The sequence below is a fragment of the Glycine max genome, chromosome 20 (genome assembly GCF_000004515.6).
Source record: "Glycine max cultivar Williams 82 chromosome 20, Glycine_max_v4.0, whole genome shotgun sequence".
Lineage (NCBI taxonomy): Eukaryota > Viridiplantae > Streptophyta > Magnoliopsida > Fabales > Fabaceae > Glycine > Glycine max.
Window position 1 is genome coordinate 24,333,199 of NC_038256.2, and position 18,795 is coordinate 24,351,993.

An 18,795-nucleotide genomic window follows, 5' to 3' on the forward strand; every position below is an offset into this window, starting at 1 on the left:
GAATTTTGAATTGAAATTCAAATTTCCCTCCAATTTTGTGTGACACTTAGACTATAAATAGAGGTGATGTGTGTGCAGTTTTTCAACTTTGATCATTTGAGAATTAAACTTCAAAGTTCAGACTTCTTTAGAGACACTAAATTTCGTGCTCTTCTCTTCCTTTTCCTTCATTCATATTCTTCTACCTTCAAGCTCTTATCCATGACTTCCTATGGTGGTGAGCTTCTTCTAGACTCATCTTCTACTTGAAGTGGCGTCTCCATTCATCTTTCTCTTTCTCCATTCCACTGCAATCAGACCTCAAGAAGCAAAGAAATCCATTGATGAAGAAGATTCAAGGCCTACAAGCTCCACATGGAGCTACATTAACATCCTTGTCCTCCTCCTCATCTTCTTCTTAAATGATCATATGAAACTGCTTATTCTTGCATTTGTGTTCTCTATGGTAGGGCTCATCACATATGAAACATAGTCCCTTCTCCCTTTTGTCTCTCATCTCAGCCCCAGACAAACGTATGAAATCACCACCCCTGGTTTTATTCATTTCCCCAGCCTGAACACTCACAAGATTAGTAGCAGAGGTACCAATCTCAGTTTTCCTATCTAACCAAGGCTTGGTATCCACAGTCACAGACTTAGTGTAAGAACTAGCCTTAGAAATAGTGGTTGGCTTAGTGAAAGTGTTGGTTCCCTTCTTAGTCCAAACTAGATTCTTCTCCTCAATCATAATAGACTTTTGAATTAAATCAGACAGAGACTTTAATTCATAAAGTTTTACCTCGACTTGAATTTCCTTTTTCAAGCCATTCATGAAGATACCTCGTGCAAATTCTTGATCAATGGCCTTCAAAGCTCCAACATATTTCTCAAACTCCTCCACAAACTCCACCATCGTCCCTGTTTGTTTGAGTGCCAACAACAACTCAAAGGGATTTTGTGCCATTGAAGGTTGAAACCTGCGAACCACCGCCAACTTGAACCCATCCCAAGTCAGTTCAGGATTGCACCTAGCCCACCATTGATACCATCTTAGTTCTCTATCCTCCATGGCCACCACAGTGGCACACAATTTCTCTTCCTCATGAACGTTTCGCAACTCAAAGTATCGTTCCAAACGGTGCGTCCAACCGTACGCATCGTCGCTGGAGAAAATCAGGAGCTCAAGCTTCCTCCTCTCATACACCTTCCTAATAGGAAGCCTTGCTCGACTAGCAATCCTATCATACTTTTTGTATGGTTCCATAGCCTTGATGAGGCCCATATGCCAAACACTATGTGGGAAATGTTGGTTTTTTCCTTAAAGGGTGTTGTTTTATTGGTGTGTTGAGATGGGGATGGAGCAGTGTTGTTGGAAAAGTGGGTGATGGTGGGAAGAGGGTAAGGCTTTTTTTGAGGGCAATCATATGAATGTGTGATGAATCTGAGGGTGTAGAAGAGGTAGGAGATGGAGATTAAGACGAAGAAGGATGTCATTAGTTTTGCTATGGTACATGAAGAGTGGTGGAAGTTTTCTGAATCTTTGAGGTTGTTGTTCTTGTTGTTCATGGTGGACATGAATGGTTTCATGGATTTGAGTGAATTTTCACACCAAGAGATAAAATAAAATAATTAGCGGCATAGAGAGAGAAACAGAGAGGCTGAAGGTGTGTGATTGTGTTGGTTAAATTGAAAATGAGTTGTTTGATGAATTAGGATTTATAGTTTGTCGTGGGATGATAAGAATTATAAACAGCATAGAACAAAAGGCACCTCTGCTACACTTAATTTGTTTGAGACTAGGAGATTTAGATTTATTTATTGATCCTATGGGGATCTTATCCAATGTTAATATATGATTAGGGTTTGATAATCAATTGTCTCTTTCAAGGTAGTTAGGGTAATAGTTGAAGTCTGTTAAACTTTTGAAATAAATAATATTTTTTATATCCAATAAACAACTTGAGAATGCATTATATTTGATCTTTTTGTTTAACAACTGCGAAATCATGCATTTATTCTAACCTTACCACTAAACTGATCGAGCATAATGAGCTAGATTATATTTTACATTTGCAAAAATTAATATAGATTTTGCTGGATAAGATTATTGGTATAATTTACGAGCAAAAAATATATTCATTTACATTTGAAAAAATTATGGATAAAAATATTTCTTTTCTCACTATCTTTTTTTTCCTCACTCTTCACGAATACTACTCGAATCATTAAATCTTAACACCAACACCTTAAGCATTTTATTTTTACTTTATCTTTTATCATCACATTATACATTTTGTTTCATATTCCCTCTAAGGCCAATCTATTTTCCTTATGATAAGTTAAATTTTACTAACCCATACTATTTGAAGTGCCTCTTTGCCTCTAAGTTGAAACGTTTCATTAATTATACATGGGGCTTGAAATCCATTATTCTTAGACAACATAGAAAAACCAACCAAAACCAATGTTGGGGAATTGGTTGCCTACCACTCCTTTCAGGAAGTTCTTATTTGTTGAAGAAACAAATGTATGTACCTTCCTTCAAGTTCATAAAAACTAACCAACAATATAGGATATTCACATAAGAAGTTGGGGAAAAAGCTCAACTCAAGCATTGTACTTATTCAAATGGACAGAAGATTATGGTTCTACTTCTACCCATTAATAATTCATAGAAACAAGTACTGATGCATATAACTAGTGTTGAGAGGACTGTTGCATTTGGAAAACCATGTTTTGTGTCTGAGGTCCCAAGTAAGAAGACTCATGAATATTCTGTCCCTCAATTTTAACCCCAAAGGAGTTAGCACCATAATGAGACATGAAGATTCTTTCATGACCAGGGTTGAGAGTCATAGCTAATGTTATGACTGAAATAAACCAGCAACAATACACACAACAGAGTATTAGTGACACAAGGCTACAACTAGACAAGGAGCAAAATTCGAATCAAAGGCCTAAAAGGAAAATTACCAAGCCTAAGCATCTCAAGGATTTTGTATCAAAAGGGTGCTAAGTTGGCAACTTCTCAGTGGCTACATAATTAGTGGTTGTCTGCCATTTATATCTTTTTGTTATAATCTGCTCCTTGTTATTCCTCTAAGGCCAGTGGTGCCATTCTTGTTAGAATTCTGTTAGAATCCTTATCATTATCAATAGCTGCAGTGCTTATAAAAGGAATGATATATACCATAGAAAAGGCAGCAGAAATAAAACTCACTTTTCCTTCTCACCTTTGTTGGAGGGACCTAGACCTCGAATGCTAGGGGCTATTTTCCTGAGCCTTTTCCTATTTTAATTTGTGCTCATAACAGTTATCCCTGTGTTAGACTGACTACTCCATTGAAAACGAGTTCTTGGTGTAGTAGGAGTAGAATTTGGCTGTTGTTGCTTGAGAGCACATGTGGTGAAGTGGATCTATTGGTGTCTTCTGAAGAAGTTGTTATGGTTTCTGTGAGATTCACTGTTGTTTTGTCATGTATGCTTGCCCTGCTTTTGTCTTTGCCTCCTGAAAGCTGCCTTATGAAGTACTTCTGAGCATGACTACCAACCTGTGTTGGAGTTCTTGTAATAACAAAATTGCAACATATATTTGTCCAATCACCTTTCCCATACTTCTTCAGACCCAATAGAAACAATATGCAGGGAACATTAAAGGGAAGTTCAAACTCCAAATCTAGAAGTAAAGAACCCAATTTTTTTTAAGTAACAAACTCACCCAAAAGACCTAGCTATCATTTGAAAAATTAAAAAATCCAACCCTTTAATATTTACATAGAATTCTTGTCCATACACCTATTAACTTTAAACTCCATCCACCAGTTCTAGCTTTTCACACAATCACCATGCTCTCAAACAGATGTGCATTCCCAATTGATCATTATATCATATATTAAAATGTATATGTGAAGTTACCAAATAAAAATAACATCTATAAAAAAAATGCAAAAGGTAAAAAATTTACTTATGTTCATCTTCAGTCCTAGGCACTCCTTTCTTCCTTTCATGCTCAATTGGTCTCAGTGAGGAAGATCTCTTTCCATATCCTTTAAACCCATCATACCCATGAGTGTTCACCCAATCTAAGGTGAAAGGTGAGGTAGCAATGCTACTATAGCCAGGAACTGGAATCAAAACAGTTTCTATATTGCTAATATCTACTTCCAACTCCTTGTACTTCCTTATCACATCAACCACTATCTTTCCGAGAATCATCTTAGCCACTTTGTGCCACTGATCTGGGGTGTCCTTATCATGCACTGCAAGAGCATTTTCAAAGAGCTTCTTGTCTTCAGAGGTCCATTTTGTGCTGCTTCTATTATTATCCTCCATCACCAACCAATTGGTGTTGGAGTTTGGAGTGCAAGGTGTAGGAGAAGAGAGGGTTATACTTTCCCACTTCATCAATTGAATTTTGTACAAGCAAAAAGCTACTACTTCATATAATCAAATTTGGGCTTATTCAAAGGAAGATTGAAACTTGATGAGTGGAAACCGAGGAAGATAAGACAGAAGAGAGAAAATGATAACACAAGTGAAAGGTTTTACCACAATAATAAGTCTAAGGATAATGTGAGAAGCATTTTGAAGGGAATCAAAATTTAGAAAAATAGCCACTTGATAAAAAAATAGAAATCCAAGAGAATGCTTGAAAATGATGTTGAATGAAGATTATTATCTGTTATCCAATTGGTCTAAATTCAAACAAGATAAAACCCTACAAACCCAATGAATTTCCCTCTAAGATACCAAACAGGAACTGAGACAGAACCATAGAAAGCAATAATAACCCCAGAAATTATCAATAAAAAAATGGAACTTTTAGTGAGAAGAGAAATAAAATAGGGAAAGCAAGAGAAGCCAAACACAATGAATGTGATAACTGATAAGTGTTAACCGAATTAGGAAACAAAAGAAAGAGTGAAGAGTTTTTTTAGAGCAACTGAGGGTAGAGAAAGACTTATTCAAAAAAAAATTGTTCTTTCTCCCTTTTTCCTTGTGTGTGTAACAAGGAAAAGAGAAAGACTTAACCATGCTCCCTTATTTTAACCAATCAATTTTGGTCCATAAATAGATGCCATAACATGCTCAATATTTCCACCACAAAGTTACAAAAACCAAATAAGAGAGGAAAGCAACTATTATGAATAGAGTCATAATATTAGTAGGATCCAGATTTGGAATGAAACAAGAAAACCAAAGTATAAAGTTGTATAACAAAAGTCTAACAAAAAATAATATCTGCCCAGTAACTAATTATTTGATGGGGGATCCAAGATGGGTACCCCTCTAATGTCTCAAATGTCATAAATCAAACTGAACTTCACTTACAATTTGATCAGAAACATGTCCCATGAAAAAGATGGTGACAAGCACAAACAGCTTTGCCAAGCATTACAATGGCAAAAAAAAAATTCAAAAATTAATAAACTATCATTAACCATACTAACGATGGTGCATCTCTATAGTAATGCACTATTAAATGAATGGAACCAATCTTCATGAGTATATCCTACAATCTGATGTTACACCTCAATCAAATTCCAAGAAAGGAACCTAGCCTTGAAAAATAAAGACAAACAAAAATCCTAAACCTTACACAAAAATAGTTGCGACTGATTTAGCTTCTGTATGATTTCACAATGCCTCGTCTTTTTGAACTAGTTTCCCTTGATCTACTGTTACCATAACATATCTGTCAGACCCTAATTTCGTTCGGGGACTATCATTCATTGATTTTTTGATTCTCACTAGCCGAATTGCATTGTTCGACACCAGTTACCGCACAAAACGAAGGATCATTCAATGTTTTGATCAAGAATGTGAAAGATGCCAAAAAGAAGGGGCAAAAGGGTATTTTCATTGAGTTTCCTAGACCCTAGCTTGCCCAGGCCAGCCTCTGGCTCTCTTGGGCCCCCAGAAGACTTCAGGGTGAAGTAACCAATTTAACACACAAACATTCAGACATTCAGACTTAAACGACTTTTTGTTCGTGATTAAAATGAATATTTCAAAAACATAAAAAATCAATTTAACACACAAACATTCAGACTTAAAGAACTATGTAGGTCTGAATTCTTCATCGCACCTGAGGATATGTAGGAGCAAGGGCAACACCCTTGTCGACTCCGAAAAAATAAAAAATATAAAAAGTGAAAAGTAAATAATTCTGAAGTCATGTTGCGCACACTAGATTAAAGGCTGTCGTCCCTTGTGACGGGCGCGTGGGGTGCTAATACCTTCCCTATACGTAAACAACTCTCGAACCCTTATTTTCAAAATTCGTAGACCACTTTTGGTTTTTTTAACGTTTTCCTCGAATAAACGTTGGTGGCGACTCTCGTGCGTTTTCCTCTTTGAAGATGCTCCATTTTATGTCGCCTCGCCCTCTCGCCGAAGGGTAGGTTGCGGCAGATGGCAACTCCGCTGGGAATGTTAGAGAGTTAAGCCATTCGATCAGTGTGCAATGTTTTATCATGACTTCTTCTTTATTTATGTTCCCTTTTCCCCTTTATCTTTTGTTTTGTCCATGTTTGTATATAACCTTTTCTATGTTTTTGTATTTGGTGTGTGTCTGTTCATCTATTACATTCATAGTTAGAAATATTTTTGTTCTATGGACACATGGCACCTATACCTCGCACACACATTGAGATATTAGGCCCTATACCCGGGTCTATGTGAGCCATAAGGAGTGGAGGTTAATCTGTGGTCATGCTGGGTCTCTAACTCGCTTGATAATAGTGAAGCCTCATCTAGAGTTTTCCTCTTTTAGTGATGCATTGTCGCTGATAGTCCCTATCGCCACAATGTATTACCTAAAAGGATGATATCTCTGGAAGCCAGTAAAGTTACATGAAACCACCCTTGGGAGTTGTCACTAGAAGGGGACTTTTGGATCCTTTCCATTAGATTCTTGAATTAGGTGCACATAGCAAACTTACTCTGGCTTGTTCCTTGATTGCATCATGCATCTCTTCATGGCATCATAATGGACATATCATTCCTGCATTTATCATTTATCATATTCATTCATTGCATTTGCATAAGTCATTGCATTATCATACATCTTCATTTAACATGTTTTTGTTCTGCCAATTGCATACATTCTATTTTCATCGTTTGCATGTTATGTTCACTCATGCATGATCCTGACACACAATTGCTCGTACCTTGCATTTTCCTCAAAAACAAAAATAAAACAAAAAGAACAAAAAGAAAGTCACAATGAAGTATGAAAGTTTACACCACATTCTTAGTTACATGTGTTGGGCACCATGATGATAGCTATAAATGGACCATGTTGGGATTATACACCCATTCCTCTTAAAAGATGATTGAAAATCACAAGAACATGGTACCTAACGCATTCTTAACTAGGAAAGGATGGTTCTTCGGGCGTCTCATGTCGATCTCATAATTACGTTTGTCATGCATAGCATAAGTGTGCCCTAATTATTCATCTCTATGATATGTTGTCAAAGTATTGACAATCACAATCTTTTCCTTGGATTATGGGGTCGAACCAAGCACATGCTTTTAAGAAAAGGTTTTCATCAAGTCAAGGTCAAGTATCGAGGTAACCAGCTTGCAAAGTTGGGGCAGAAGATGGATTGAGTTTACATAGCTTCCTTGGCTACTGCCAACACATGGTTGGGCTAAAATAATTTACGAAAAAAAAACTAGGGACTATTGATATCCATGTTTTATTTCCAATTGCACTTTGACTCCGACAAGATGTAATGAACAATGTTGTTTTAGTGAAAATCCGAATTGATTCGACCCTATGTTCTACTGAATGTCCTGTGTAAATTTGCAATACTTCAACAATGTATCATTCACATACATCCATGCTTATTTTTCTTTTCACATTGGTTGCATTGCTCATTGCATTCTTTCCTTGAAATCAAAATTGTAATCATTGTAATAAAAAGAAAGAACACGCTTTATGGCACCTTTACCGAACGCGTGCCAGAGCTAGAGTAAAGAGTGAAATAGAGGAGGTGCAAGAGCAGATGAAGGTTGACATGGAGGCCATGAAAGAGCAAATGACCACAATGATGGAAGCCATGATGAGTATGAGAAGGATGATGGAGGTCAATGCGACTACAGTTGTTGCCGCAAGTACCGCCACAAAAGTGGACCCGACTCACCCACCTGGCTTCAATCAAGTAAATCATCTAGCCTCTGATATGGTAGGTCAGGGAGGCAAAGCGTTGGGAAGTGTGGTAGCCCCTATTTTGTGCAGGTTCAGAACAAGCATTCCTTCCTATCATATGGCTTGCCTCCCAACTATACCCCACCCAATTTTGCACACACTCCCGATGAGAATGTTGACAACTCCACACCCATGTCCATTGAGAGCCAACAACCTCAATCTGATCATGCACATGTCTCTCAAACTATGGGGGAGACACATGAAGCACCCCGAGACCATAATCTAGTCGACTTCGAGCCTTACCTCGGATATGCCGCTGAGGGGCAGGCGTTTTGTGGCGTACCCCTGCCAAACACTTTGGGGGGGCCCTCAGTATCGCCCACAACAACAACCCTTGCATTTTGGGGTGCGAAGAGTCCCTCCTGCCTTGTGGAAAGGGAGAAATTTGATCATATAGAGGAAAGGCTAAGGGCTATTGAAGGAGGCGAAGATTATGCCTTTGCTGACATGGTAGAACTATGCCTAGCTTGACGTCGTTATCCCTTCGAAGTTCAAGGTGTCGGATTTTGATAAGTACAAGGAGACTACTTGCCCCAAGAATCACTTGAAGATGTACAACAGGAAAATGGGGGCATGGTCAAAAAATGAAAAATTGTTGATGCATTTCTTCTAGGAAAGTCTTACTAGGGCAGCCGTCACCTGGTAAACTAATCTGGAACCTTCTCGAGTCCATTCTTGGAAGGACCTAATGGTTGCCTTCATTAGGCAGTATCAGTCCATTCTAATATGGCTCCAGATAGAATGTAGCTAAGAACATGTGTAAAAGGGAGCATGAATCTTTCAAAGAATATGCCCAAAGGTGGAGGGATATGGCAGCTCAAGTAGCGCCCCTAATGATGGAGAGGGAGATGATAACAATGATAGTAGACATGTTACTGGTGTTCTACTATGAGAAGATGGTGGGTTACATGCCTTCAAGTTTTGCCAATTTAGTTTTCGTCGATGAAAGGATCGAAGTGGGTATGAGAAGAGGAAAATTTGATTATCCTACTTTGATGAATAGGAAGCTTGGGGAAAATGGGGAGAATAAGAAGGAGGGAGGAACGCATGTTGTGACTGTCGTTCCTACATGGCCAAATTTTCCACCAGCTCAACAATATCAATACTCAGCCAATATCAGCCCTTCTCATTACCCACCACCCTATCAGCCAAGAACACCCAATCATCCACAAAGGCCACCCCTAAATCAGCCACAAAACCCGCCTCTTGCACATCCGATACCAAACACCACCCTTAACCTGAACCAAAACACCAACCAGGGAAGGAATTTTCCAGAAAAGAAGCCTGTAGAATTCACCCCAATTCCAGTGTCGTATGCTAACTTACTCCCATATCTACTCAATAATGCAATTGTAGCCATAATCCCAGCAAAGGTTCCTCAACCTCCATTTTCTCGGGGATACAACTCAAATGCAACATGTGCTTATCATGGAGGAGTTCCAGGGCATTTCATTGAGCATTGTATGACCCTGAAACATAAGGTGCAAAGTCTAATTGATGCAGACTAGCTAAAATTCGAGGAGGACAATTGCTTGTGAATTCTAACATTGTCAAGCGACACTATGCGTGGGGCAATTTGAAGGTTATTGCTAGATGTCTCCATTGACTCATTAGGATTTTCAAGTTTATGCCACTATTGTAAACAACAATCATAATGCTAATAATATGGATAAATTTGATGTCCTTGTCTCTCATTCTCTTACAATTATATCTTTCCATATTTATTGAACATTCACTAGAATGTGAATGTATGTCGTTGGCTTATTTGCTCAAGTGACTTGCGCTCCTGAGTTGATCTCCAAGTCTGTTTAATCAGGAATTGCTTGTTCTACACGTTTGGTGGGGGTGCTGTAAAACGACGACTAAAGTTCAAAACAAAAAGAAAAAAGAATGTTCGATTGACTGTGTTATAAATAAGAAGTACAGACATTCATGTGACCTCATTCTTAAAAGTTTTCTTTTTTGAGAGAAAAGTGAGTTGTAAGGAACAAAAGTTATTCGACTTAATCTGTCAATTGAAAATCTTGTAAATATTTCTAGTCCTTAAAATTTCATTTTCGAGAACCTGCAGTTTCTTTCTTTTTTCCTTGCTACAAGGTCATGACAAAAAATATGAATAGATACCTTAGAGCCCTACATTGGGGCAATGAGAGGCACCATGCATGAGCCTCAAGCAAACCTAGGGGCAGATCATAAGTTCTCACCCGATAGGTTAAAAACCCGAAAGGGCGGCTTAAGCAAAAATTAGGATTAATAAAAAAAGAAGAAAGAATCAGGAGCGTGTTTATCAGGGGTTTGGCTGTAAAGTCCAAACTACAAAAGGATCTAAGTCAAGATTTGAAATGACACATGGTCATGTTTCAACTTCCCAAACACTAGGTTATCCCTTGCTACCCCCTCTGAGCCAAAGCATGTTTGTTTTCTAAAAACAACACACACAAAAAAAAACAAAATAGGAACCCTGAGTAGGAACCACCGCTAAACCGGCGAGAAGAGCAATGCAAACAACACATGCATGAAGTTGGACAAGAATGAAAGAAAAAAAAAAGAAAATAAAATCCGCCAAAGGTGAGTGAAGAAAAAGAGAGACAAAAAATTTCTAGATTTTACAAGGAAGGCACACAAGTGCAATAAGAATTAATGTATAAGACAAAAGGAGTAGAGCCCGACCCAAGAGTTTAAAGGAACAAAAGTACAAGCAAGACTCTCAAGGTTCTTACTCAATATAACCCTTAAACACTCTTTGAGCATCTCTAATCCTTTCTTTCATAGCCCTGACCACGTTACAAGCCTAATAAAGCCCATGTGGATCAAGGAATGACTAATTTTGCTTTTAAGTTGGGATTCTGGAATGAAAACCACACACACTTGTGATTTTTGAAAAAATATATAAAGAAAAAAAGAAAATCCTCGAGGTTTCGCACTTGCACATTTGAGAAGAAAACTCATTCGACTAGGAGCTCGTGGAAAATGCCCAAAGACAATTGTGATAGTAGGGTACATTTGATGTTAGTTGCTCATGCAGACTCCTTACGATTCCTTTTGAATCCAAGGGTGGCCTTTGTTGTATAAATTCTTTTAGAATCAGCCCATTTCATCAAGTTTCAGCGGGATCGAACGACCCTTGGCATCACTCTACGATCTTAAATCGGGAAAGTTTCACTTGGTCACATACCGAAGTGTGACAATCCATTGCCATCCTTCAATGGGGCGCACGATCGATCCCAAAGCCTTAGGATCTCTTGTTATGCAGAATTATCAAATTTTTTAAAAAGAAAGGGGAAAACCCTAGGATCAATATTTTAGTTGATTGATTAAATGTCAAATGGTTCCACTGTTGTCACCCAAAATTGTCAAGTGATCAAACAAAACATACACTTTGAGGGAGTCCCCGAAGAGATTTGCAAAATATAGAATGAGGTTGCATGAATTATCACTTCTTTCAGAAAGAGATAGTCAATCTATGTTTTCCACAAAAAGAAAAAAAGCAAAAAAAAAATCAAATCAAAATAAAAATCACAAAAATAGGAAAAAATGTCATGAGCATTACATAATTTTCATGATTCAAAACCTTCTGCATTACTAGCATTTCAAGATGAAGGTTGCATGCATCTGCATCCTAAAAATCATGTTCGTATTAGGCTATAAGTGCGTAGATTTCTCTTTATATACCAATTTCCCAAATCTAATGTCTTATCTTTTAAGTTCAGGATGAGAGGCTCTCTCAAAGAGTCAACCTCTTGCTTTCTCATAAGGTTGAGCCTTTTGGTACTAGTGCCTATTGACTTGATTCATAGGACTCAATGACCTCATCTTTATCTTTCATAGGACTCAAAGTCCTCGCCTTTATCTTTCATAGGACTCAAAATCCTCGCCTTATCTTTCATAGAACTCAAAGTCCTCTGTCTTTATGCTTTCATAGGACTCAAAGTCCTCTGTCATTTACATTTCAAAGACTTCAATGTCTTCAGTCATTTACGCTTTCAAAAGACTACAATGTCTTCATTTACATTTCAAAGACTTTAATGTCTTCAGTCATTTATGCTTTCAAAAAACTACAATGTCTTCCTTTACATTTCAAAGACTTCAATGTCTTCAGTCATTTATGCTTTCAAAAGATTACAATGTCTTCATTTACATTTCAAAGACTTCAATGCCTTCAGTCATTAACGTTTTCAAAAGACTACAATATCTTCATTTACATTTCAAATACTTCAATGTCTTCAGTCATTCATGCTTTCAAAAGACTACAATATCATCATTTACATTTCAAAGACTTCAATGTCTTCAGTCATTTACGCTTTCAAAAGACTATAATGTCTTCATTTACATTTCAAAGACTTCAATGTCTTCAATCATTTATGCTTTCAAAAGACTATAATGTCTTCCTTTACATTTCAAAGACTTCAATGTCTTCAATCATTTACGCTTTCCAAAGACTACAATGTCTTCATTTACATTTCAAAGAATTCAATGTCTTCAGTCATTTACGCTTTCAAAAGACTACAATATCTTCATTTACATTTCAAAGACTTCAATGTCAAATATTCTTTATTGTCGTATGGTAATTTTGATGCCTATGTTCTTACAAGTAAATAAGAAATTAGTTAAATCCTATTGAGTATGACATTCCCTTTATCATGTGAATTGTTTTGTTTTGTAATATGAACAAATATATAACAGGTTGACATGTAATCCCCCCTTCTGCAATTATTATTTTACTTTCTTGGTTGTGAATGAGTATAGTTATCTACTATTACTTTGTCTAGTTCACTTGTCTTTTATTTCAGCTTGAAGTCTAGATCTGCATGATACAACCTTCACTCTGCTGTTATTTTTTATTGGGCATTTGAGCCTTCACTCTTCCTTTATTATGTATGCCTTACTATTATTCTGCACATATGTAGGCCGAAGATTATGGGGTTTTCCAAGGTTTGCTGGTGACTGTGCCAATGGCCAGAAGAAGTCTACTTCAGGATCATCAAGTTCAGAACATTATAGTTATATCACTTATAGTTGCTCTTAAATGATCCTTCAACTCCATGCTGTCTATGATCCTAACAAGGTTAGCAGCCCTGATGTAAGAAGCACTCATAGTGAATGTCGTGTTTGAATTCATATACCAACCTAATAGTTATTCAACAGATAAATGTGAAGATTAAAATTGTTTCTGGATCACCATGTGGAGCAGTGGCTGTGGAAGCCAAGAAATCCCAAGCCAATTGGGTTGTACTAGACAAGTAATATTCTTTAATATTTTTCACCACATAAAGGAATGTTATTGTAATATGAAACATATTTGATAAAATCTTAATTTCTTTTTACTATTATATTGATCTTAGCTTATAGTTCAGATGGTATTTTGGTGTTTCTTTCTTTACAGGCAGCTCAAACATGACAAAAAAAATGTATGGAAGATCTACAATGCAACATCGTGGTTATGAAGCGTTCCCAACCCAAGCTACTTTGGTATCCAATTAGCATAAATTGTAGCCTCAAAAATGCGACAAATTCAGCTTCCATGGTAGAAGCAACAACAACTTATTGCTTTGCACTCTTCCACGATACTTCTCCTTTGGCTAAAAGAAATACATAGCCAAGAGTGGATTTTCTCATATCCACACATCCAACAAAGTCTCAGTCTGAATACCCAATCACCGCAAGGTGATCAGACCTCCTATATGTAAGCATGTGATCTTTTGTTCCCTGTAAGTATCTCAGAACCTTTTTTGCAACTTTCCAATGTTCCATTCCCAAGCTACTTTGGTATCTTCCTAACATTCCAGCTGCAAGGCTTATGTCTGTTTGAGTACAAATTTGAGCATACATCATACTCCCAACAACTAATGCATATGAAATTGCTTCCATTTGTTTTCGTTCTAAATTATTTTTAGGACATTGTGCGAGACTAAATTTGTCTCCTTTCTAAATTGGAACGGGTGATGCTGAGCACTTTTCCATCCTAAATCTCTCTAGTACTTTATTGATATATGTTTTCTAAGACAAGCCTAACAATCCTTATGATTTATTTCAAAATATTTCTATCCTTATCACATAGCTTGTCTCACCCATATCTTTCATTTCAAAGTTTCTAGAGAAAAACTTATTGCCTCATGAAGAAGACCAAGATCATTAGTTGTAAACAAGATATCACCAACTTACAGAATTAGAAAAATAACCTTACTCCCACTGATCTTTAGATATGTACACCAATCAACAATATTTTCCTTAAATCCAAAGGAAATAATGACATCATTAAATTTCAAACACCATTGCAAAAAGCTTGCTTAAGACCGTATATTGATTTTTTTTTTTAATTTGCACACACCATGTGCTCCTTTCTTTCTACTGAGAACCTCATTAGTTGGTCCATATAAAAATTCTCCTCTAAATCTCCATTAAGAAAGACAGTTTTCACACCCATTTGATGTAGCTCCAAGTCATAATGGACTACTAAGGCCATGATAATCCTTAAAGAATCATTTTGAGATCGGTGAAAACGTCTCTTTATAATCAATGTCATCTAAGTAAATTCCTTAGCAACAAGTCTAGTCTTTTAACGTTCAAGGTTGCCATGAGAGTCACATTTAGTCTTAAAGACCCACTTACAAACAACTTTCTTAGACCCTTTTGGAAATTCTATGAAGTCCTAAACACCATTATGTTCCATGGAATATAGCTCTTCTTTCATGGCATCTAACCACTTCTAAGAATTATCACAACTTATAGCTTGTGAAAACAAAACTGGATTATTATCATTAATGCTTAAGTTTGTTTATGTTTCATGTAGGTATACCACATAGTCATTCGAAATAGTTGGTCTCCTTTCTCTTTGAGACCTCCTTAATGTTACTTATTGTGGTTCTTTCACAATAGGTTCATTATGTATCATGGGCTCATTATTATATCTTCTTCATTGTTGTTTAGAACAACAATTGAAGGAGCAATCACCTTATTGCTAGAGGCACAAGTTAAAGAAACTTGCACTCTAACTTTTTTAATTTCCACATCTCATGGAACTATACTCCCACTAATTTCACCATTTTCAATAAACCTTACATTTCCAGTTTCGAAAATTCTCATACTATGATTAGGACAATAAAACATATATCCCTTTGATTTTTCTATTGTTCTTGCATCCAATTTTCTTTCTTATGGATTATAAACCCTTATTTTTTCCTGGCAACCCCATACATGCAGGTTGTAACACCCCGTTTTTCGTAAAATAAATAAAAAAGTTTTATTTAAAAATTAATAGAGTTTTTAGAAATTAAATAAGTGAGAGGAAAAGGTTTTTGTTAATTAAAATAAATGTTTCATAGTATTAGAAAATAAATAGAGTAAAATGATGTTTTAGAAAATAAAGGGATGTTTAAATTGGTTATTTATTTGATGAAAGAGTAAAATAAAGTTCTTTTTTATAAAATAATAAAATAACAAAATAAAGTAAATAATAGGCTCAGAGTACCCTAGCTATAAATAGAGACATATTAGGTCCACTTTTACACCCAAACCTGTCATAGTAAAACTACGATCCTAGACTTGTTAACCTTTGGATCGACCTAAAATTTGAACACCGCATTCGAAACTCATTTTCACATATCCCCACCATTGGGATTTTCTATAGAGAGAGAAATGCCCCTCGCACAGAGACAATAAAATTGAGGCTTCGATTTCTTCTCCTTTTCTCTAACGCTTGGAAACCCTGCAGAGCAATCAGAAGAAAAGCTTGAGGAATCTTAGGGAACCGCTAGAGATGCCACTATCGCTACCAGAATACACATGTCATCCTGCTTAGACATAAATGATGAGTTATTCACAGCTTAGGAGTAGTGAGAACATGTGTAGGGTCCTTAGAGGATCAATTGAGATGGATTTTGGGGTGTTTCTGCAATTTTGATTATATCTTTATAATTATAACTGCGAATTATATATGTTTGACATGCCAATTGATGTGCCGATGTGAAATTGTTGTGAAATTGATATGTTCTTGTGTTAAGTGTGAACCCTAGAAATTGAGTTTTTTTTTCTAATTAGCATGAATTGATGAAACTGAATGATTAGTATGATTTCTTTACTAGTTAATTTGCATTATGAATTTATATTTGAATCTAGCATACTGTGATAAAGAATAAATGGTCAAAAGAAAAAAATATCTCTATGTTTGTTTTGCATATTGCGGTAGATTGAAAAATGTATTGTAATGTTATATTAAATTAAAATTTCAAATCAAATTGAAATTGTATGCGAATTTTTATGTCTTGTACCACTGCATTTTTTATATTTGACATCACGCACATAAATTGCACTTTATTAAAGAACGTGAATTGTACTCGAAATAATATTCTCTTTACTTGCTTATTTTATACAAATTATTGTATTTATCTTGTATCCTCCCGCGATGTTGATCAACATGTTATAGACACATTATAATAATAAAATTAATAAAATAATAAACTAAAGAAAGTTTTGTGCAATTTTAATTGCTTAGTAGTAATTTCTTTTGATACAATTTTAATTTAATTGTTGTAGAAACCCTTTTTAATTGAAAATAATATAATTCAATTTAATATATATATATATATATATATGTTTTGTGCCATGAAAATATTGTTAGAGATAGGAGGAGCAACATGAAAACTTAGCCTTGAAGCTTGAAGAAGAGCTTTAAGATGTTTTATTTTTTACATGCCCAACTCTCTTGAGTGGCATTTGTATTGATTGTTATATTGTGTGTTGCATCTTAGTCTCTATCATTTCATATGTGCATCATGCATCATCATGTAGGGGTTAGAAGAAAAGTTCTAAAGTTAGAAGATTTCCTCTATAGTTAAAACTCTTTGTTTTAATTGATTACAGGTTGATCGTAATCGATTACACAAGTGTTTGAAGCTTGTAGAGAAGTGTATCGTATCGATTTAATTGATTACAAGCTTATAGTAATCGATTAGACAATGATTGATTTATTCAAGAGTCTCTACTTTAATCAATTATCAGGTGATATAATTGATTACTTATCTTTTAAAAAGTGTTTTAGAAGTGATCAAGAACACTTTAATCTATTACATCACGAATCTAATTGATTACATTGTTCTTGAAAGTTTTCTAGTTTTTGGGAAGAACACTTTAATCGATTGAAATGGTAATATAATCAATTACTTCTTTGAAATAATTGATTTTATTGTATATTTAATCAATTACAAATGGTTATAACTATTTTCTCTATAAATAGTCACCTTGTGTTCTCACTTCTACAAGTTTTGACAACTTCTGAATATGCTAGAATTATGAGCTGATATTAGTAAAAGAAATAAGAGAAGAAAAAATGCTTAGAAACAGTGTGTGGCTCAACCCTTCTAATCTTTGATTATGAAGATCATATTGTGAAAAGTGAGTTGTGATTTTCTCTTAAGTTCAAGAAGACACTCATTCATTCAAGCAAGGTTCTTGCAAAGGATTGATCAGGTTGTGTATGTCTTTGGCTTTATTTTTTCATGTGGTTTACACATTATTTGTTTGTGCATGAATTTCTAAAGGCATACTAGAATATGTTTTTCTAGTTTGGGCTAAGGGTAGGTTTCTTTTAGGTGCTTATTCACAGAAGACCCTAGGGTTGGGTACCTTAGTCTCTTTTTCTGGGTAGGAACTGAGATTGTTTGTGATTGCTTATAAGAATTTAATATGCATAGTGAAAATCTAATTTGGGTTTGGATTAGATAACTAGATTAGCTTCTCTAGAGATAGAGAGTGAACCAGTATAAAAATTGGTGTACATCTTCTCTTGATCTTATCTTTCTTTTTCATTTTGGTCTTGATCAATTTATTGAAGGTTAAAGAAAATATCTTTTTGAAAAAAAGAACTTTAACAAAAGATTTTGTGTAAAGGGTGATTGATTAAATATTAGTTTACCAAAGTTTGTGATATGATCCACACAAAAGAAGTTTCTATTAACTCTAGTTTTAAAAGTCTATTTTTTGTTTTAAGAAACCAATTCATCGGGCCCTCTTAGTTTGTGAGTTCCATCATCTTTTTCAAATATTACTATTGTGTGATGGGTATATGATTCATGAGGTGTGATAACATATTGCTTTGCAATTATAACATTGTGATTGAGATTGGGTGCATGTGATAAATTGAGTATGTATTGAATTGTAAGATACACGTGCATTGAGATATTGTACGCATTGAATTGTGAGCTATGAACTGTACAATGATACAACTGTAAGACCTTTTAAGGGCGACGAGTTAATGCGCAATGAGTATTGTGATGGGATCCACTGTGGTAACCCGACGAGTTTAATTACTTTGAGGCTCGACGAGTTAAAATTATTTTGAGAACAATTGAGGGGTTGTGTGTTTTGTATAGTTCATAGATAGAGTCTATGTGTTAAAATGTTTTTTGTGTTGGACCTAAATCAGGAGGGAGAGGCCCTGACAGACTCTTTGAAGTCTAGGCCTTGGGGGTAAATACACCCGGTTTGAGTGCTCCTTTAAGCTTGTGTCGATCCTACATGATTGGACCATTCTCGCAAAACAACGTGACCCTGACTGGTCTTCCTATGATTTTACCTAGTGAGAGTGACCTAACTTGCTAGTG

General features: G+C 35.8%; 1 protein-coding gene and 1 pseudogene across 1 annotated transcript; both read right to left on the reverse strand.

Moving 5' to 3' along the window:
* Window positions 1-394: 394 nt before the first annotated feature.
* LOC106797830 (uncharacterized) lies at window positions 395-1,261 on the reverse strand. The gene has a single exon (XM_014773054.3). The coding sequence runs from the start codon at window positions 1,259-1,261 to the stop codon at window positions 398-400; it is 864 nt and encodes a 287-aa protein (XP_014628540.1). The 3' UTR covers window positions 395-397.
* Window positions 1,262-2,146: 885 nt separating this feature from the next.
* Window positions 2,147-5,340, reverse strand: LOC100794283 (transcription factor DIVARICATA-like; annotated as a pseudogene).
* Between the last annotated feature and the right edge of the window lie 13,455 nt (window positions 5,341-18,795).

Coding starts and splice junctions, on each gene's coding strand:
- LOC106797830 (XM_014773054.3), bottom strand. CDS start 1,261: ATGGGCCTCATCAAGGCTATGGAACCATACAAAAAGTATGATAGGATT.